Source organism: Artibeus jamaicensis, unplaced genomic scaffold (genome assembly GCF_021234435.1).
Source record: "Artibeus jamaicensis isolate MK-2021 breed Jamaican fruit bat unplaced genomic scaffold, CSHL_Jam_final scaffold_847, whole genome shotgun sequence".
Taxonomy (NCBI): domain Eukaryota; kingdom Metazoa; phylum Chordata; class Mammalia; order Chiroptera; family Phyllostomidae; genus Artibeus; species Artibeus jamaicensis.
Window position 1 is genome coordinate 7,730,900 of NW_026522057.1, and position 22,718 is coordinate 7,753,617.

Here is a 22,718-nt window from a genome sequence, read left to right on the forward strand (position 1 = left end):
CATCCTGGGCTGGGCACACTGCCCACCTTCCTTCCCTGTCCCCCAATAGCACAAGCTGGTGTCAGTTTTCTGCCACAGACTTTCCGAAAGGCTGGGTCCTGTAAGGAAGGGAGGCAGCAGCACAGTGCTGGCCAACAAACAGAAAGCTAGCCATCAGGAGTCACTGCTAGCGTGGCCTCTCCCTGCCTGGGAGGATGTCTTTCCAACCTCACCTGCCTTTGGGCCAGAGTTAGAGTCTCTTCCTCTTTTTCCCTTTTCTTGAGCTTTCTTCAAACCTATTTCCTTTCTCTTGGGCCCTTCTCTCCCATCCTCCCCATTCAGAAACTCAACATCTCATCTGTTTTTTTGGTTTGTTTTGGGGGTTTTTTTTGCACAGCAATTCAGGACTATGATAGTCCTATCTTCTCTATCCAGGCCTAAGGTGCTTTTACCTCTGGGATAAAGGCAGCGCTTCCCTAAAGCAGGGGACCAATTCCAGCCCATCTATATGGAGTGCCAAATCTGCTCACCACCTGTTTTTGTAAATAAAGTTTTGTTGGAACCCAGTCACCCCCATTTGTTTATACATTGTCCATCATTGTTTTCCTGCTACAATGGTAGAGTTGAATAGACCAGCTGGCCCACAAAGCCAAACTGTTTACTGTCTGGCAAGTTGCATAAAAAGTTGGTCAACCTCTGCTCTAGAATGTGGAAACTCAGTATTTGTTTTCCTAGACAGCACTGTTTCTCTCCTCCTCTAAGAATTCCTCATCATGTGCCATGCATTTAGTAATAGTTTCCTTTCTTCCTCACAAGAATCAACCCTTTGGAGTATCTACCCCCTTTTACAGGTGGAGAAACTGAGTCTCGGAAAGATTGAGTAACTTCAGTGGCTATAGCAAGGGTTTGGATGGAGGCATGGCTGTGCCTGGAGCCTGTGGTGGGCACCTCTCCATGACTGCATGCTTTTATGCTGGTTATTGTCAGCTGAGCCCTCCGGAAGAGCAGGGGCTCAGTGCTGACTTCTCTTGGTACCCCAGCTCCCAGCACAGGTTGGCATGTGGCAGGGATCAGTGGGTGTTTATGGAACCAAACTGTTGTCTAAGACTGAGCCTCCATCAGGGCTTGGGTCTCAGTGGCTCAGACGTGTCATCACCCTTGAGAGATATCGGCCCCTCTCTTCCTTTCCTTCCACCTGCCAAGGTGTGAGAGGCCAGGAAGAAGGTGTAAAACCCTAGGAAATGGCTTTGTTCCACGACCTTTGACCCTCACTTGTGATAGGGATCTGTCATGACTAGACTTCTCCCCAGGCTCTCTTCTTAAATTTCTACATTTTAAAACAACAAAAATAAAACATTTATTGCAAATCATTTAGAAATATGAAGAAAATACAAAGAGCAAGACTAAAAGTATCCATAAACCCCTCCTACCTAGATATACTCATGGGTAACATGCTGATGCAAATCCTTCCAGTCTTTTTTCTATAAATATAAATATGTGCTTTTGGTTCAATAAATAGTAATCATACTGTAATATGATTTTGTTGCTTGAGTGGGAGGGAGCGAGGATGAGCATTTTCTGTGTCACTGGGTATTCTTTAAGAGCATTTTTTAAAGCTTTTCCCCTGATTACCGAGGCTATCAGTCAATGGGGCAGACTTGCGGGGAGAAAGCGCTAAGCAGAAGCAATCCATTTCCCTTTTCCTTTCTAGAAGGCACCTCTGTTAACATTTTGGTGTGTGCCCTTCTGGTATGTCCTTTTTGATTTTAATTGGAATTCCACTAAATTTATAAATTAATTTGAGGAGAACTGACATCTTTATAACAGCGGGCCTTCCCTTCCAGGAGCAAGTTATGTCTCTCCATTTATTCGAGTCCTCCTTTATGTCCCCCAGTAAAGTTTGGTAGTTTTGTTGATACAGGAATCGCACATATATTGTCAGCTGTTTTATTTCTTTTGTGGTTGCTGTTGGGAAGAGGGTCTCTTTTTTTTCCCCCTTATAATTTCTCCCTGTTTGTTGCTGACGTAGAAAGGGGCTACACGTTTTTCTGTGTGTGTACCCAGGCCCCAGGAGGAGCTCCCTGTTTTTCATCCGATCCCCTTGAGTTTTCAGAGAACAGCCATACACATATGTACATAATATCTCTTTTCTGATGGCACTACCGTGCTTCGTGGTTTTCGTCTTACTTATACTGTGACTTTAAAGAATACTTTAGCCCTGGCTGGTGTAGCTCAGTGGATTGAGCGTAGGCCTGTGAACAAAAGGATCGCGGTTTGATTCCCAGTCAGGGCACATCCCTGGGCTGCAGGCCGGTTCCCAGCAGGGAATGCATGAGAGGCATCCATACATTGATATTTCTCTTCCTCTCCCCTTCCTTTCCCCTCTAAATATAAATAAATAAAATCTTTTAAAAAATTTTAATAAAAATACTTTATTATAGAGGATGTCTTTTAGATACACTGAGAGAGAACAGTACAATGAGCCCCTGTAGACCCACCACCCAGCCCCAGCAAGCCATGGCCCATCCAGCCAGACCCACCTCCCCTTGACCTCCATCCCTCCTGTATTACCTGGAAACAAGTCCCAGACACCAGTTCAAGCCATCCCATTTCCTGACTGTTGGTGCCTACAGATTGTTCTGCCATATGGGTGGGTTTTAATATATCAAATAACCTCCTACTTTGAGACATTGCATTGTTTCTGTTTCCCATATTATATCAAGAATATCTTTATACATGAATATGTTTATGTGTCTCTAACTTTTGCTAAATTTGTATCCGTAGAAATGGAATTACTGGGTCATATGCTATTTTGATCAGTATTTTCCTTTAAACACATACGCACAATCACACGGTGGCTTTTCTGATGAGAAATGTAACACATGTTCCCTGCAGAACTTCTCTGAAAATACAGAAAAACAACAAGAAGGGAATTAAAGTCACCCCTAATCCTACCACATGCTACAGCACGAGCAAACCTCAAGAACATTATGCTAAGTGAAAGAAGCCGGATGCCGAAGACCCCAAATTGCATTATTCCATTTATATGAAGTGCCAAAAAATGCAAATCTCTAGAGGCAGACCGTGAACTAGTGGCTGCCTGGGGCGAGGGGGGTGAAAACAATGATTGAATGTAAGTAGGCAGGAGGGAGCTTTGGGGTGATGGAAATGTTCAGAGACTGGATTTTGGTGATGGTCACACAACTCGGTAAATTTCCCCCAAATCACTGTACACTTAAAACAAGGTGAATTGTGTGGAATCTCTTAAAGTAGGTAATACCTCAATAAAATTGATTCTTTAAACAAATTAAGAAGCAAAAAACAAAGTTTCATTTGGAAAATATAAGAAATATGCCACAAAGGACTATTCACTTGTGTGGTCCTGAAATGTCTCCCGTTCTGATGGCCATGATGCAGTTGCCTCCTCCCCGCCTTCTCCTCTTCCTCCTCTGACCTGGGGCCACACTGCATGGCCTGCTTTCTAACCTCCACTGGTCGCTCACACATTCATTATGGGTATTTCTCAAATCATGAAATGTTTGCTAGTATGTGGAGATACACAGCACATTACAGCTTTTCAGCTATTTCTCATGTCGGACCCCTCTCGTCCCCCTCCCCATGCACCGTGTGCCCACTACCGGAGTCACCAGAGTATCGAGTCCAGGACACGAGTGTGTTGAAAGCCTTTGGTGTATTTCTAATGGCCATCGGGAGGGTGGGTGGCCAGTTCCCACTTCTACCAAGAGTCGAGTGTCAGTTTCCAAACTCCTTCACCAAAGCTGGGTGTGATAATCTGTTTTATGTTTGCCGATGAAACATGAAAAACAACAACAAAATACGGTATCTCACTGATGGTTTAAACTGAGTTTATTATCAGGCTTCATGTACATTTTTTCCCATGTTAATAGCTCCTTTGTGTTATTATTTTTTCTTTTGTGAAATATCTATGCTTACCCTTTTCACATTTTTCTTTTTTTATGGTTGCTAGTTTTTCTTTTCTTTCTTTCTTTATTAAATATTTTATTGTTGTTCTATTTTACAGTTGTCCCAATTCCCCCCCACCGTGTTCTCCTTTGCCTACCCCTACCCCCACTGCTTTACATATTTTTCGATTGGAGTGTTTATCTTTTTTCATTGTTGAGGTTTAAGTGCTTTTTATAACGTAAGATCATCAACCTTTGTACTGCCATATATGTTACCAATATTGTTTCTCAGTTTTTTGTTTGCCTTTTAGTTTTGTTTATGGTCATTTTGATAAATACAAATTTTATATGATTTCTGTGGAGTTATTGATCTTTCTCCTACATTTCTGACTTTATAGAAATACCAGGAAGGCCTCTCCCACCTCAGTATTATGTAATATTCACCTATACTTTCTTTTTTGGTATTTGTGTAGTGTTTTCTTTCTTCCTTCCTTCCATTACTTTCTTGCTATTTAATCTTTAATCCATCTGGAACTATTTATTTATTTGTTTGTTTGTTTATAGAGAGGGGGAAGAGAAGGAGAAAGAAAAGGAGAGAAACATCAGTGTGTAGTTGCCTCTTGTGCATCCCATATTGGGAACATGGCCTGCAACCCAGGCATGTGCCCTGACTGGGAATCGAACCAGTGACCCTTATGTTCACAGGCCAGTGCTCAATCCACTGAGCCACACCAGCTAGGGTGTGAAACTTATTTTGATATGTGGCTTAAGATTAGCATCTAAATTATATTTCTCCTAAATAATTGAATAATTGTTTCAGCACAATTCCTGAATAACTCATCCTTTACCTACTAATTGGAAATAGCCACCTTTATCATGTCTTAAATACTTATCTCTACTGGAATCTCTTTCTGGGGACTTTTTAATCTCATCTGATTGATCTACTTGTGTTTTCATATGCCATTAGGTCACGGTTTAATTATTTTGGCTTTATAGTATATTTTAAATCTGGTGGTGCAAGTCACCTCTCATCTCTTTTTAGACTATTATCTCCTAGTTCATCTTCCAGATGCATTTCAGAGTCATTTTGTCGAGTAAAAGAAATATCCTTCTATGATGCTAATTGGAATTGAATTAAACTGAAATTTTAATTTGGAGAAAACTGACACCTCTACCCTTAAATACCCGAGAACGTGACATGTCTCCTCATTTAAATCTACTTTTACGTCTTCCACTTAAGGTGTTTTTGTCATTGCTATTACTAGAAGTACACATTTATTATTTGGTTTGTTCTTAGTTATTTAATATTTTGTAAAAATTATAAAAAAATTATTTTGCTATTAAGTTTTCTTACTGGTTTTTCTGATATAAAGTAACATTATTAATTTGTGCTAACTGGTCACTTAACTTGAATCTTCTACTAGCTCCTACTAGTTTTCATGTTTAGGGATTATTTTAGGTATTTTTTTTAGGAAGACATGTATATCACTTTCAAATAACAGGGTTTTTTTCTGTCCAAGAGGTATGTTTTTTCCCTTATTTCATTGGTTAATGGTGTAGTGTGGATTCTTCCCCTCTCTCCCTTTTTAATGAGAATGTCTCTAGTCTTTCACCATTAGTGTGATATTATAGGCTGATCTGAGCTAAAGATGCTTCAAGGAAGTGTTCTTCCAGGTGCTAGTTTATTAAGCATTTATAACAGCAATAAGTATTGGATTTTATCAAATATCTTCCTGCATTGCATGATTTGGTAATGTGGTTTTTTCCTTTGAACTATTGATGTGATGGAATGATATTCATAGATGTTTTTATGTTCAACCACCCTTCCATTCCTGGAATACAACTCTGCCAAGTCATGGTATGTTATGCTTGTAATAATCTGGCAGATTCTACTTGCTAGCACACTATTCAGAATTTTTATAGTGATGTTGATAAGTTGGTGATCTTATTTGGGCTCTGTGTGTCAGTCTCTCTTATCAGGAATTTGCTAGAGAAATTAACTAAGAGGTCTTCATATTTCTTATGCTCCAGCACAATTTCTGTGTATATGAATTATCTAGGATATTATTGAACACAGGGGGGGAGTTTGTCCATAAAACCTTCTGGGCCAAGTGTCTTTGTTGGTGCCTTCTCCTTCCTCAGCACACACAATTGTACCCATCTCTCACAGGAGGAATCTTTGAGTACGCCGATGGCCCCAACGCCCAGGTCATGAATGCTGAGGAGCATGCCTTTCGATTCTCTGCCAACATCATCAACAGGAACAGGACTCTGCTGCCCAACACAACCTTGACCTATGACATCCAAAGGATTCACTTCCATGATAGCTTCGAAGCCACCAAAAAGGGTGAGTATGTCAACTTGTCTGCTGAAGTAGGGTGGTTTGCTGTCCAAGGTGCAGAAAATGGTCCAAAGCTTTGGGTGGACTTAGGCTTACAGCATTTTCCTGCACAGTTTTGAAATCTGCCTCTGGTCCAGTTCATTTTTATCTGTGTCGCCCCCAAATAGCAGTGTGTTGTCCATCAAAAGTTCCCGCACTACTGTCAGAGGTCATGAGGGAATGAGGGGCCATGGGAGGGGCATCAGGGGTGAGGGGAGGGGCCTGGATGGAGCTGGGGAGCCTGCAGTGAGGAGGGCAGCCCAGGTCTCTGACACCTCTAAACTGAAGACATTTCGAGTTTGTTTTTATTTCATTGAATCCTACCCAGAATATAAAAATTGTAAATGCATATAAACCAGAATATATATAAGTTCTGATGTGCAACATTTACTTGCCATAAAAAGACTTACTAAAAACAGCAAAGCTGCTTCTGTGCTGACAACATTTGGCCCCAGAGGCTATGGATGACACTTAAAGTCTGACATTGACCTCAGCATTCAATGGTTTCATATTTTATTTTGGCCAGAAAATCAGAATTCATAGAAACAAGTTGTAGTAAACTCAAACAGTTTTTTTCCACACCTGACTTTTTAACAATATGAAAAAAATTGGGGCTTCATCCTTCCTCATCAGTAAGATATTTACAGTAAACTTCAACCCCTGCACAGAAAGGGGTGGAGAACTTTATTCCAAGAAAAAGAAAAGGTAATTTGTCAATAGCTGAATGAACTAGCAGTTTCTAATATGGCACATTTGAGTATATTCTTTTGTTACTCTTTTAAAAATATATGGTTTATGTATATAGTTAATTGAAATTTAACTTAAAGGCTTAACCAACTCTGGAAATAACTTCCACAGGGCCCTAGCATTCCACAAAACTGTATTTAAAAATCTCAGGCCTAAGAACTCTCACTCCCAGGGAAGACAAGGTCATCCTTCCTATAGTGTGATATCCTCATCCCTTGCTTTTTTTCTTTAAAGCTCTTATCACAAGTAATACTTAAATAATTGTGTGTGTTTAATGTCTCTCCCTTTCTCTCTAATACCACCAAAAGGACAGCTCTCTTTTTTTAACCAATATAGCCCTGCCACCTAGAAGATTGGTGTATAGTAAGTGCTCAATGAAATGATCATTGAGTGACTCAATGAATGAATGGGGCGAGAATGGGAAATAGAAGGCTGAGCATCATTGTCCACTACCCCTGTCAGTTGAGCTTAGGGACAGTGTCATCCATATGTCTTGGGAGAACTGAGGCCCATCCACAGGGGACCCTTGGCCTTTCTAAAGTGTTCTCAGTTGCCAATCAAGTTCTTCTGAGGTCCCAGGTGCAGACTTGACAAGGTGCTACCTGCTGTTGGCTCTGTTGACCCACAAAGCCCCACTGTGGGCAAACATTTCATCACAGAAAGGCAGCAGGGTGTGGGCTTGCAGCTGGACTGCCTGGACTTGCACCCTGTTGGCTCTGATATTAGTTGTGTGACCTTGGACAATATGTGTGTCAGTTTTCAAATCTGCAGAATGTCCACAGCTTTGTGAAGTGCTTAGATCCATGTCTAGCACCCATAAGATACCATATTGGACTTTGCCTGTATTACATTGACTGACTTGCTCTCCACATGCTGAGTCATTAAATCAGGGACCTCATACCTACAAGCACTTTCCTACCACTGGCCCTTGTTTCTTCCACCCCATTTCTTCTCTCCTTGTGCACAGAAGTTCGAAAGGCCCCAATGTTGAAAATGGCTAACATTGAATCTTTTGAAAACATTGCCCTGAGTCTCAGAGCCAACAAGCACCCAGACTAAGGGGATCCTACCTCTAGCCCCTCTGTCCTAATAGCCTCAAAGAGTGGTCTATTGCCCGTCTTCCTTCCCCTGTGCTGGCATGCCCTTCACCCTGCCCACTCCCTCCCCAGCATGCCCCACAGCCAGTGCTGTGCAGTCAGGTATCTATCTCCCTGCTGAGAATTCATGCTGGCATCCTCTGCCCAGCCTTGTTCATCTAGAAAATGACTGAACTCAACCAAAACTGCTAAGTAAAAAGGTCAGGACACAGAACAAATGTTTAGAGTCAGAACACAGAGGCCCATGTGGGCAGAACTGCCCTAAAATGCTAGACAGAATCTTCTGTCCATTTTTTCTAAAAAACACTAAAGTTGTATTTAATCACTATCTAGTGGTGTGCTTGCAATTCAGTGCAGAGACCTCCAGCCAATAGCAAGCCTAGGGAAGAGCTTCTGAGCCTTCCAAGGCACTTTCTCCAGTGGAAACTCCCAGTACTACAGAATGCAGAGCTGCCTGGGGTGGACAAGGAGACTTGAGATGGAAACACGCAACTCTAGAAGTCCAGCCAGACTGGTCCAAGTGACCAAAGCCACATCCCCTCTCCACTCTCCACCAGGTCATCTGACTTGTTTGCTTAAAACCCTGGGTGGTATGTCCCATCGTTTTTCCCTAAATCATCCATAGAGTCCATGTCTAGTCGAGCCCCAACATGACCTTCCAGCCACATCTGTGCTACTTGCTCACCCAGCCTCCAAGGTCTAGCCATGCCTGCCATCCACAGGGTGCCAGGCTTCCTCCTGTCATGGAGCCGAGGTTCAGCTGCCTATCACAGCAAAAGCCAAACTCATGAGACAGGTACTGATGAAAAGGAAAGAGGTTTATTCAAGTGCCGGCCACCCACGAAGATGGGAGACTCTTGTTTCAAAGCCCATCTTAACATCTCCATGCAAGCAGAAGTTTTTATCAGGGAGGGGAGGGAAAGCAGAGCAAAGAATTCAGGGGAAAGGGACTGTAGGCATGCAAGACATCTTCCCATAGGCTTTGATGTGGATCTTTATGGTCAGCATCCTTGAGTTGGCCATCTGGTTTCTTATCAGCTGAATTCTTGGTGTTCTGACGTCAGGCTGCTTTCTAGGTTCACACGGGGACTGAAACTGCTGATTGCTGTGAAGTATACTGAAATAAAAATTAACATGCAAGTTCTAGTTGCAAAAGAAACATCAGGTTAGAGTAACAAGTCAGGTTTAACATTTAGTCAGAGTAGTATAAAGTTTTTATTCCTTGTTGCACTCCTGCATCAGGGATTTTTCCCAGGCTCTGCCCTCTGTAATTCCCTTTCCCTTGTAAATATCACTTCTGCCTGGCCCTTGGTCTAGCTAATTCATCCTTCCCTCAAACTTCTGGTCCTCAGGGCAGCCCTCCCCAAACCCCCAGACAAGGTCAGGTCTCCTTGCTTCATCTTATAACACTCTGGGCTTTTCTTCCACAATTCTGGGTCTTGGGTGTGTGTGTGTGTGTGTGTGTGTGTGCGTGTGTGGTTCTGTGATCACTGCCCATCTCTTCTGCCCTTTGCCTTTCCAAGACCATACTATAGTGCCATCGTTCAGACTGCTGGTGCCATGCACTAGTTTTGCCTGTTTTTAAACTTTACATAAATAGAATACCAGGTTATAATTTTTTGAGTCTTGCTTTTTTTTTCCTATGACATATCTCTAAGATTCATCTGTTGTTCTTCACTACTGCACATCTTTCATTATACAAATATACCACAGTTTTTCAAAACAAAAATAACTGTTGGACATTCGACTTGTTTCCATTTGGGGCCTTAAAATAGCACTGCTACGAACACTCTCATAGATGTCTTTTGGTGCACAAGTATGCACATTTTTTGTTGGGTGTATGCCTAGGACTGGAAGGATGAGGCCATAAGATGTGTGTGCTCAGCTAAACGGTTTTCCCAAGTTGCATTACTGACTTGAACTCCCGCAGCCATGGACAGCATTTGCTGTGGCTCCACATCTTTACCAACTCTTGGCAAAATCAGTTTTATTTTAATTTGGGCCATTTGGTTGGTTTATGTAGTAGGCATCTCATTGTGGTGTCATTTTACATTTCCCCGATGACCAGAGATATTGAATGTCTTTTCATATGCTGGTAGGTCATTTGAATCTTCTCTTTCCTGAAGTGCTTTTTGAGCCTTTCAACCACTTTAAAAAATTGAATTGCTCGTCACTGTCTCACTGATTTGTAGGAGTCTTTTATAAATTCTGGATAAGTGCCCTTGGTCATATATACATTTGTATTGCAGATGTCTATTACAGATGAGTTTGCTTTTGACTCTCTCAGTAGTATCTTTTGGAAGTTCTGAATGTAAAAAAGTCCAGTTCATTCACATTTTCATTGTGGTTAACACCTTTTGTGTTCTGTTTTTTTCTATCCTAAGATCATAAAGATATTCTTCTCTGTTCTCTTCTAGAAGCTCTCTTGTGTTGTCTTTCATAGTTAGCTCTGTGATCTATCTCAAATCAGTTTTCTATGAGTGGTGGAAGGTAGGGTTGTGGTGAATGTTTTTCTACACCATGCTGGTGGGAGTGCAGACTGGTTCAGCTTCTCAGGAGAACTGTGGGGAAGCATCTGCTAAAGTTAAATGTATCCCTGCAAGGATGTTCCCAACCACTTATTGATAATAGCCAAAAGTTGGAAATAAATTGAAGGTCCATCAACAGGAGAATGGAGAGATTGGGGTATAGTTATACAGCGGAATTAGAATCAACAATAAAGAAAAGAACAATCTCTTGCTACACACAATATCACAAATGAACCTCACGGACATAATGTTGAGTGAATAAACAGTGGTTACTGCTGGAGGAGGGAATGGTATGTAGTGGATATTAACTGGAAAGGGGCAGAGAAAAACCTTCTTAGGTTTGGAAATGTGTTGTATTCGATCCAAGTAGTAGTGACATGAGTAAAGTTCCAAGTCAAAATTCATCAAAGCCTGTGCTTAAAATGAATGCATTTTACTATATTGTGTTATATCTCAATTAAAAAAAAATAAGTAGCTCCTCTCTGCCATCACTCTCCCTTAATGTTCTTCTGATAATATTGCAAAAACAGACCCACACTGTGGTTGGAAACACCACTATCTGACCCTGGAGGCATGTCTGCTGTTTGATCATGCTCCCCGTTGGGCACCCTCCTTCCCTTAAGGGAACCCCGTATACTGTAATCTTTATTTTTCTTTTGATCTTTGGTTTTTATATTCTCAGGCACATCATTAGGCCTCTTCCAGGGAGGTGAACGTGGGCCTAATTCCAATTAACCCGATGATAATTCATTTTCCCTAGGCAGGGGTGCCCATCTCCAGTCCCCCCACACCAGCTGCACCCAGCCACCTCGGGGCCATGTGGGGATGGGGATGCGGAGGCACGGAGCCTGGCACCACCTGCCCTGCCAGCTCTGGCTGAATTAGTGCTTCCCTCTACAGAGGCCCATGGAGCCTTTCCCCATTAAAAGGGACTTTCACTTATTGTCTATTTTTAAATATTTTTGTGGAAAACTAAAAGATAAGGTAGCACCTGAGCCAGAAACCCAGAGAGTGTCTGTGTTTTCTTCCCAGCCTGACCAGAGCTGGCCTGGAATCGACCCGGCACTCCCCAGGCTCCTCTGCCTTCACTTATTCTCTGGGCTGCTCAATTCCTTTTAAGACACAAATTGATTGGGATAATTTTTGCTATTACTACAATTGCCATGGACAGGGGGTGGGGGAACTGCATTCAGACTGTGGACTCCTGCAATGACTGTGAACCACTGAGTTACTGTAAAATGACCAGAAAATGGATTTAAAATTGGAGCCACAAATAATGTAATTACTGCAGTGTGTGCTCAGGGTTGCCAGAACAAGGGTTGGCTGCTGCCCTGGAAACATCTGGAGATAAAGCTGCTGCTGCTGCTGCTGCTGCTGCTGCTATACCCCCTGCCCTGGTCCCTTTGAGAAAACAGTGTTCATCCAGACCAGAAGACTATTAGAGAGTAGAAGAAACATGGAGGGGACAGAAATAGGGATGTGAAGAGAGGCCAAGGAGAAGGAATAGGTAAAAGGCAGGGCTGATGCCTCTTAACACCCAACAGTCAGATCTGATCACTACATCTCCAGCAGAATGAAACCCAGTGTGGTCATTGTCATCATATCAACACCACCAACACCATCATCACCACCCCTACTATCATCATCGCTATCATTGCCATAACAGCATCATCATCATCCCCAGCCTCATCATCACTCACATGCTCACCATCATCTCTACCATCATCAACATTCCTATAGTCACAGCATGGAATCTTCATCATCACCAATCTTATCAACACCATTCAAATTATTATCACCTCCTCCCTCATTAACTTTTACATCATCATCATTATTTCTACCATTATCGCTACAGTCACCATCATGGCATTGGCATATTTATCATCATCAATCCTCTCATCATCATTCTGCCACTATTTTACAATATCAACATCATCATCAGTTCCACCCTCATTAATGGTATCACCAGGATCATCAACAGCCCTACAATATAGTCTTCACTGTCTCAATGATCATTATAATTTCCTTTACCATTAGCACTACAACCAGTGTCAAAATCTAAATTACTTCCTTCAAGATCACTCTGACAATCCTCCACATCATCATAATTTGTGGTTGGTCCACTCTCCCCTGCATCAGTCAAACGGGAAGGCCCAGACCTTGGGCCTGCAGGTGGCCATGATCTAAAAGGCTGAGCTGGGTAAGGGTTGGGGATGGGTGGCAGGGCAGCTCTCACCTACCTGCTTCAAGACCTAGATCAGAGGGGAAAATCCAAAACACAGGTTCTTGGAGATAGTAGTGAGAGGAAATGAGACACACACGTCATTTGGCTAAGTCATCAGTTGAAAGGTCCTAGAAGGAAAAGAGAAAGAGCAGAGACAGTAGGTGATGGGATGGAAACTAGGGATATCAGAGGACAGCGAGAAGGTTCAAAACAAAGACAGGAGGTAGATCATTAGAGCAACCTGCAGATTTTATCAGGTTCTCATGGCCTCTGGCTTGAGTAAGAAAAAGTGACTGGGCCTGGACAACTGTCACGTACTCAGTGTCACCATCTCCTTCATGTTGGTATCCAGCCTCCAAAACGGCTACAAAATTACTCACACGTGGTCTCTTCCTTCAGGCAGCACCTGCTCTTAGGGGACAAAGTGGTGAGAACAGACACCCACACACCCAGCCAGCAGTAGAGCAGCATGAACGGGCAGTGAGAGTACAGGTCAGAGACTGGCTTCCTTGGGTCAAAGGCACTGAAAGGAAGAACTGTCCCTAAATTGGACAGCTTACCAACACACCCAGAGTTCCTGTTTTTGCAGCATTTATCATCACTGTGTTTGTCTCATACACACAGTTGCATGGAGTGCTGCTCAGGTTTATTGGCTCTAGGGTGATGATAACAGGGAAAAGTAGTGCTTCCCTGACTTGGCCTCCAGTCCCACAACTGTAGAAGCATCAGGAAGGCACTGTATTCCCCACTGTGCATCCTCTTCTGCACTTGACATTGGCCAGAGGAATCCTGCTAACCCAAGAGATGCTCTCTGTACTGGCCCCACAGCCTCCCATACAGGGCCACCCTGTCCCATGTTCCAGGTGGTTCCAGCAGACTCTTAACAATAACTAGCCCCTCCCCAACCCCTGCAGAGTTCAGTATCTTTCACTTACGCCATGAATGGCATTCTCTGGTCTTCTTGGGGGAAGTACAAATTTCAGGAAAAATAAACACTTTCTACAATATCTCATGTTCCCAGGAAGCAGTGAGGGTGAGGGAATATACATCAGCAGAGAGGGAAAATACTAAAAAATCACACATTGTGATTGACTCAACACAACCTTGTATCCTTGGATCCATTGGTACCATCCTTAGCCCAGGCAAGAGGACCCCTTTCCCAGAACCTGTGCTTTGGAAGATGCTACCCTCACCTCCTTCTAGTCGACATCACCTCCCAGAACAAGGGGTCAGTGGGACCAAGGGGACTTGCCCATTAGGACCCTGTATGCTGCCACTCTAGTGTTTGTTCCAAGTGTCTAGAACCCTGAATTTTTCTGCCCAGTGGTGCTACATGAACCTCTTTCCTGGGCCATCCTACAAGGAGGAAGCCATGCTGCCATGGTCCCCTTCGCAGGCCCTATCTAAGTGAGACCAAGGGGCAGGTGTTGGTATAGGTATAGATGAAACTCAGATGTAAGGGAAGGGATGTCCACACAGAGAGGAGAGGCCCCTATGATATAAGGTGGAGCCAGTGGTCAAAGTGGAGGGGACAGGGTAGGGTTGGTGCCACCTCTCCCCCAACACTACATGTGAGAAGTCTCCATCCTCACTTTCCAGGCTGTTATATCCTGACTATCCAGGTTGTCCTGAAGGCATATTGTCAAGGTGGGGGGACGGGGGATGTTTTATATAACAGTTTGTTAGCTTATAACATTTAACTATTTAGCTGTACAGTAATGGGCCTCCATTTGTATTCTGGCCCTGGGCCTGCAGATCTTAGGGGTGGACCTAATGCCAGTAAGTCATTCTCTGAGTCCCTTGAGGCAGCCAGGATGCATCTGAATCCACTAGGTATCTATGTTTCGGTGCTCTGTCTTGCCTTCCCCTACATGCATCCTGTATTCATACATGTGCATGTAGTTCATTCCTGTGGCCACAGGCTGGTGAGTTTGCTGATGCCCTTCAGCTATGGCTCTCCTGTTTGCAAGTGACAGAAAACCAAATTCTAACTGACTTAAGCCAGAAGAGAAGTTATTAGTTCATGTAACCAAAATCCAGGGTTCTACCTGATCAGAGGCTCAAATTTTTTCTCTCTCTTGGCTCTGCTCACCGCCAGACTGACTCCATTCAAAGACAAGCACCAAGCTTTCTTTGTGTGTACAAGGTGGCTACTGTACCTCCAGATTTTACCTCCCTCCAAATCCAGTTACAGAAAGAATGTGCCCCCTTCTCAGGGCCAGAGGTCCCATTAGCTCTGACTGGTCACATGACCATCCTACAAACCAATAGCTGTGGCCCAGGGTCTTAGTCACTCTCCCACACCTCACGGGCTGGGAGTGAAAAAATCAGTGGAACCTGAAGGAAAAGTAGAGACAGTTTCCAGAAGAAAGGGCAGTGGCTCCTGGGAAGCCCTCCCCCTGATGCCCCTGAGAGGTTCATTTTATGGATCTTTCAGGCACAATCCTTGTACGAGCCCCAGCTGCCGTGGGTTTGCTCATTTCATGCTACGCTGTGCCCATTGATGCTGACTTTCCCAGAAGCATCTGCTGTCTGATCTGCCTGAGCTCTTGGGCCTCCCCCAAGAATGTGAAGTGTTTGAAGTAAAAAAATTCAGTATTTGTGCACTCAGCAGATGTTGATTAAGCACCTACTCAAACCGGTACTGTTTCAAGCACTGTGGATACAGCAGTAAACAACATAGAGCAAGCCCTTGCCTCCTTGGAGCTTATGTTCAAGTGGGAGGAGAAGTCTAAAAATGAACAAGACTTCTGGTGGTCATTTAGTAAAGAGATAAAGTAGAGTATGAAGAACAGTCCTGCCAGAAGGGACAGCAGGTACAAAGGCCTGAGACAGGAGCGGGCTTAGAATGTGTGAGGAACACCATGGGAGCCAGTGGGGCTTGAGTGCTGTGAGACAAGAGAAGGATGGGAGAGGAAGTCAGAAAAGTAGTGGGGTGGTGATGCTGGGGACAGGGGTGGGGAGGAGCTACAGCAAGTAGGGCCTTGTTGGTCACTGTTAAGGACTTGGCTTTTACACTGAGTGGAACGGGAGCCCTTGGAACAAAGGAGTGATATAATCCATTTAGGTTGATCAAGGCTCTCTCCAGCTGCTGGGCACAGGATAGATGGTGTAGAGGGTTACTGAGGAGGCTGGAAGTCTCTGGTGGAGCTTTCACGCGAAAGACGATGGTGGCCTACACCAGCAAGGGACTGGCGAGAAGTGGTCGGATCCTGATATATTTCAAAGGTGAAGCAACGGGAATTGATGTTGGATTGAGATGCAGGATATGAGAGAATGAGAAGAGTCAAGACAGAACCAGGGGTTTTGGCACAAAGCACTGGACATGGCGAGAAGTGAAGCTGCCATCGACTGAGATGGGAGAGTCTGGGAAGAAAAGACAGGGTTACATTTTGGACTTATTAGGTCTGGGATGTGTCTCAGACATCCAAGGAGCAGTGCTCAGTGACAGATGAGACGTACTAGTTAGATTTTAGGAAACAGATTGGGGCTGGAGGTTTAAGTTTAAAGTTCATCAGCAAGTAGCTATTTCATTTCTATTTGTCTCTCAAGTTCCCACACAGAACAGGACACGGTACACAGCTGGTGACACTAATCATGACCATGACAACATCAAAAGCAACCATCACATCTGTTTCATGAGCACTGTGCTGAGGGTCATATATGTATTATTGAACCTACTACAATCCCCTGAGGCAACCTGGTTTATTACAACCTTGGCTTCCAGATGAGGAAACAGAGATTCAGAGAGATTGTCAGTCATCTACCCTCAGAGAGTTCCATGTGTTTATGGGATCACCAAAGTCATTGCCCCCAATATGCCCAACCCCCTGATAAGACCCAGCACTGATCCCTGCACCTTCCTTCCCTCCCTCTGCTGCAGCCTGTGACCAGCTGGCACTGGGCGTGGTGGCAATCTTCGGACCATCCCAGGGCTCCTGCACCAACGCCGTCCAGTCCATCTGCAATGCCCTGGAGGTTCCCCACATCCAGCTGCGCTGGAAGCACCACCCACTGGACAACAAGGACACCTTCTACGTGAACCTCTACCCTGACTACGCCTCTCTCAGCCACGCCATCCTTGACCTGGTCCAGTACCTCAAGTGGCGGTCGGCCACCGTGGTCTATGATGATAGTACAGGTGGGTGGCTAGGCCTGACCAGGCCACAGGTAGGGTGAAAGGTGGGCAGAAACCCAGAATCAGGGTCTTGACTGCTCACCCAACTCTACTGCCCCTGGAAAAAAGCTCCTCTCTCACACTCAGGCCTCACGCCATCACATGGACACTTGTCCCTGCACTCACAGCCCTGTGCACACCAGCCTCACTCCCACCTCACTCAGCCCCAGCCTATCTCACACCTGCCTCATTCCTGCATCACACCTTCCCTACCCACCCACCTCCACCCCAGCAGTATGCTCAAATCCATACTCAGTACACTCGCCCTGCTCCCAGCACCCACACCCACACCTGCCTGCTCTTACATTCGCACGTTTCCATCTGCAGCAAACACATCCAGCCCTGCTGCCTCTGAGCACAACCTTTGACTCAAACCCACAGTGCATGTGTGCCAGCTCTGACGCTTACTAGCTGGGCAGCACAGGGCTGTTTCCTCTCCATTTTCCTTCCAACAACTGGAGTCACAAGATGTTTCTTAGCCCCATCTCTTAAAAGAAAGTGACCTTGGCAAGTCACTTAACCCATCTGGCCCTCTCTGCCCATGCATCAAGTCAAGAGCTCCAGCGTCCAGCCTGGAAAGAGTCCTCCAACTCTCAGCTGCCAGTGATTCAATGTCTGCTCAACGACCTCCTAATGCGAACTGGTAATCACAGGGAGAAACAAACCCTCAGAAAAGACATTCCCAAGTTGTTGGTCTAGCTCAGGATTTTACCAGCCTCTATTGATATCCTGCTGTACCCAAAGCACCAGCCAGAAGATCCTGGAGGGCAGGGACCCCCACCCCTCTCAGGGCCCCCTGCACAAGGTCGCTACCATTGAGGGGCACACCTGCCCAGCTCCAGGTCACCTCTGTGTTTCTGCAGCCCTGCAGATTTATTGGTCATAACACAACACTACGATTGTCTTTGAGCCCATGTCTGCTTCTGGGCCATGAGCTTTCTGTGCCTGCAGGGTTGAGCACAAGGCCTGGTACAATGCCGATGTTTATAAAGATTTGTTGAACTGAAGCGAATTGAATCAAATTGAAAATCAAGTTGAAATAAATGATAATTAAATTTCATTAGGAAAGAGTGTGTTGGGCATTGGTAAGGGAGAAGAAATGAGGATGTATACCATCGTCTTATTTTGAAAAGTTAATCATGTCATAGGGCAGCAGGTGTCCACCCAGAGGTCACTGGTCATTCCGGGCTACCAGGGCTAAATGTTGAGTGACAGGTACATGACATCAGGGCTTGAGATGCTTGGGGAGAGGAAGTTCTATGGCCTTGGCTAGTCTGGACTGACTTACCAGAGGACAGAGATGTGAATGAGCTGGGTCTTAGGAAGGGTGGACAGGGAGAGGAGTCGGGAGGGCATAACTGAGGGGGAGCAGCATAAGCAAGGAGAAGGGCTGCCTGTGCATGGCAGTCGTATCAAGAGGACAGCCTGTCTGGGAGAGAGGATTCAAGTATGGGAGGAGCCAATGGACTTTTCTTAATGTGATGCATGCCTCTTATGGGAGGCAAACCAGTCCCAGAACCTCCCAGCAGAGGACCACTCAGTATAGCTCACCAGGCATGCCTGCTACCCAGAAGCACAGTCCAATGGGAATGGGATTGCTGCTGACTGGCTCCTCCCAATCTTAAATCACGTAATCCCATGGGACTGGCACATTGCCTCCCAGACAAAATCATGATTCTCTTAGCATGTTAGAAGAGGCTATACCAGTTATCTTTTTGCAGTACAGATGCTGCTTGATTTATGATGGGTTTATGTACTGATGACTTGGTCTAGGAACTGAAAGATAGGATCTCTGATTTTGACCCCATTGCTAGCATGCTGCAAAACCTTGAGAGGGTCACTGAACCTCTCTGGGCCTCCACTCCCTTCCTCTGTCACATCGGCACAAAAGTCCCTCATCTGCATGCTTTCTAGGACAGGGAGATGGTGAAGTCGGGTAATGAATGCAGAAGTGCTTTGTAAGTGAAAAGCGTGATTCCAACATGATTCACTGCAGATATTTTGAGAGAGATTGATTAGGGAAGCGGCCAGGAAGAAAAGCTCATCTTGGGCAAACAAAAGAACCTTCTGCTGAGGTTGGGGACCTAGTCTTCTAGTCTCCTTGGGGAGCACATTCAAGGGAAGGAGGTCTGACATTTGCTGCTGGAGAATGTGGGTCACCATACATTACACGGGGCAGTGCACTTGGTTGGCAGGAAGACTCTGGTGGCCTCTGCTCCCACATCTAGTCTGTCCCTGTCATCATGTCCTGGGTCCCCAAAGCCCATATGCCTATTGATGCTCTGCATGGGTCTGAAAACAGAGCAAGTGGGAGCAAAGTGTGCACTTGGGGCTTTGTGGGGTAACAGGTGTGAGTGGGCAGCATCAGTCAGCCAAACTAAAAATTTCTGAGATTAGTTTGGGAAGGGTAAGACTGGATGTGTGTTTGGAGGGAGCTCGTGACCACTCCCTCTTCTGCTAAGGCTTACAAAGATCTTGTCCTCTTGCCCATCAAGTCTGGTGTCAGGAGGCCCTGGGCCCCTGTTGATCTAGATCTAGCCACTCAGGACTCTGGAGCACCCTCCCAACCCAGCCACCTGAATCTGAGACCTTCCAGGGGGCAGGGCTTTCTGATGCCCATAGCCATGGCAAAGCTCATTTGGGGAGCTCTCTGAGAGTCTTAGATCCCAGGGTTATATTCTGTCCTCCCAGCACAGTGAAATGAAGGACCCCAACCTGATTGCTTTCCTGATATCCAGCCCTCAGGAACGGGAATGAGAGCCTGAACAGACCCAAGCATGTGTGCCTAAAACAGCTTTGGGAACAGGGGCTCTCTGTTGGAAGGCTTCTGAAGTGGGTTGTCTGGGGGGTGGAGTCACTGAGAGGGCAGGGGACTCTGTTCGGACAGGAGACACTGGAATAATTGATTGCAAACTTAATCCAGCACAAACTAGTTAAAGAAAAAAAGGGGGGCAGATTTTGTTGGCTGCCTTAACTGGAAAGTTCAGAAGTAAATTTAGCTTCAGGTGCTGTTTGATCCAGAAGCTCAAATAGGTACCATTAGAACTTATTTTCTCTCTGTTTGGCCTCTGATTTCTGCCCTATTGGAATCTCTCTCAGGTTGTGTGGTGACTCCCAGGTTTACCTCCCACTTATTTTGAGTTCAGTGGAAAAGGGGATACATATCACATTTACTCCAGCACATCCTGGGAGCCACTCTGAGAAGACCAGCTGGTGGTGTCACATATCCATCTATGAGCCCATACTGAGGCCTGATTGGCCATGCTGGGGTCACATGCTGTGCCTTGGGAGCTGGGGATAGAGCCTTCCTGGTCCTAGGGACTCAGAGAGTAGGAAGGTTGTCCCCCAAAGGAGTATCAGAGTGGTGTTGTTGGGGGAGTGGAGCATAGTGAGTGTTCGGTGAAGCCAGCTCTCAGACACTGAGCCCTGAGGGCAAGCAAGGGGTCCAGCAGGTGGTGGAGGTGGTGGTGGTGGGTAAGGACTGGTTCAGGCCCCTGGCTTTGGGCTGGCCCAGCCTCTCCCTGCAGTGGGGTTGAGGGTAGAGAGAGCAGCCAGCAGGCTTGCTTCCAGGCTAAGCAGAGAGGCATCAGCAACAATGAACCTTGAAATAGGGACGGAAATGAACTTAATTAGACCTCTGCAAGCCATTTGTCTCTAGGAAATGACATTTAGTTTTCCCTGGAAGTCCCCAGATTAAGCGGTTTTGCAAAATGCTAAGGTAGAGGATGGATTTTTCAGTATGGGGAGAAAAAAAAACAGCAAATCAATCCAATTATGGAAATTTGTGGTGAGTACCACTTAAGTCCCACATCCTGTGCTGGGGACTATGGGGACGCAGCCCCACATGTGAAGGAGTTTGGGGCAGGACCAGGGGAGTGAGATGAGGCCAGAAGAGGCTAGTGCTAAGCCAGTAGGCCACCGAGTTGGGAGAGGAGGAGATCGCATCTGGACAGAGCAGTAGGGGTAGGCTTCATGCAGGAGGTGGTTGCATTGAGCTGGAAGAATGGGTTAGGTCTACTGCAGAGTCTGCCCTTGGGGGTGGGGTGGCATGCGGTGGGGGCTGGGCACAGACACCACCTGCTCTTACCCAGTCCCACCTTTGGTGCAGTGGAGTGTGGAGCCGCCACTTGTGCCTGCATCCTGGGAGCAGGTTACTAACTTGGGAAGATTATGTCCTGTGCCTCACAATGTGGCAGAGGGCAGGGCATGAAGAGGAGGTGGCATCTGGTTCAGGCTCCGTAAGTCTCTGCACCCATCCTGGATTGGAGAGGAGCAGGCAGGTGTAGTCCGTGAGAATTTGCTGTCTACACCGACTTTTGAATCTATATGTATGTATGTATCTGTGTGCACACACACCTATCTACATATATACACATATATTTATCTATCCAAGCACATGCTCTACCTCTCTCAACATGTATGCAAATATGTTTGTATGTACACACACATCTATGTGTGTGTGCAGGCATGTGCAGCTGAGTGCAGGTGCCTGTGTCTGGACATGTGTGGCTGTGCCCATGCACATATCTCTGTGGGCCACAATTCCATGTCTGCATATCTGTGGCCACAGGCATGTATATGTACATGAGTCTGCCATTATTACTTTGTATACATGTGTGCACACGTCTTTTGTGCCCCGGGGCCTATCAGGGCTCATCCGACTGCAGGAGCTCATCATGGCCCCATCGAGATACAACATCCGCCTGAAGATCCGCCAGCTGCCCCTCGACTCTGACGACTCGCGCCCCCTGCTCAAGGAGATGAAGCGAGGCCGGGAATTCCGCATTATCTTCGACTGCAGCCACACCATGGCTGCCCAGATCCTTAAGCAGGTGCGTGAGCGCTGGGCAGCGGGACAGGTGCTCGGGACTTGCCCGCCGCCTTCCCTACCTCCCCTTCCCCAAGTACAAGTGTGATGTCAGCCAGATCTGTTTGCCCCTAGTTGGCCTCTTGTTGGCTCTATGACCTTGGGTGGTCACTCTGTCTCACCAGCAGCAAAATCAACACAGTGGTCCTTGCAAGGTCCACGTTGGTGTGAGGATGGACTCAAGAGGATGGATGAGCAGCCACAGCCAGGCTTGGCCCATGGAGGGTGCTGCGTAAATGCTGCTTTCTGTGCCATCTCTGTCCAGGGGCGAGGCAGTGGCTGCAGAGAGGGGCCTGAAGCTGCACAGGACAGGACAGGACACTTTGGGAGGCACAGAGAGGCCTGGGGGTCTCGGGAGCGGCCCCCAGAATACCTCGCTGCCTCTTCTAAAGACCAATCCCCACAGCCCGCAGCATTTGGTGTTACTCTCCCATAACCAGGAGGTTTACAGAGGCTCCTCCCACCATCTGCTCAGCTCTGCAGTGACAGCTGGGGAGGGGAATGACTCCAGTCCTGGTTGGGCCGCTGGTCCTGGACACAGCCCAGTGTGGCATGCTGGGAACAAGAGCCACGCTCTGCCAGCCCCCCAAGAAAGAAACAGTCACATTGCCCACAACATCCTCCAAGGAAAAACCAGACCATGCTGATGGGAACCAAAAGGCAAGGAAGTGGTCCCAGAAAGCATCCCTGGTGATTGGAGGAGGTATTCTGGGGGGTCCTGACACATGACACCTCAAGAGGCAGGTAGCAGGGAGGGGGACATAGAGTACAGAGGAAGAGGTGCTGAGCAAGGGCT

General features: G+C 46.0%; 1 protein-coding gene across 1 annotated transcript in view; it reads left to right on the forward strand.

The window, feature by feature from the left end:
- GRIK3 (glutamate ionotropic receptor kainate type subunit 3) overlaps positions 1–22,718 on the forward strand; it is a 209,613-nt gene that overhangs the window by 121,087 nt on the left and 65,808 nt on the right. Inside the window, exons 2-4 of the mRNA XM_037149722.2 lie at positions 6,073–6,249; positions 16,762–17,019; positions 21,706–21,887. Coding sequence (XP_037005617.2) covers positions 6,073–6,249; positions 16,762–17,019; positions 21,706–21,887 — 617 coding nt within the window. The remainder of the gene's footprint in view (positions 1–6,072; positions 6,250–16,761; positions 17,020–21,705; positions 21,888–22,718) is intronic.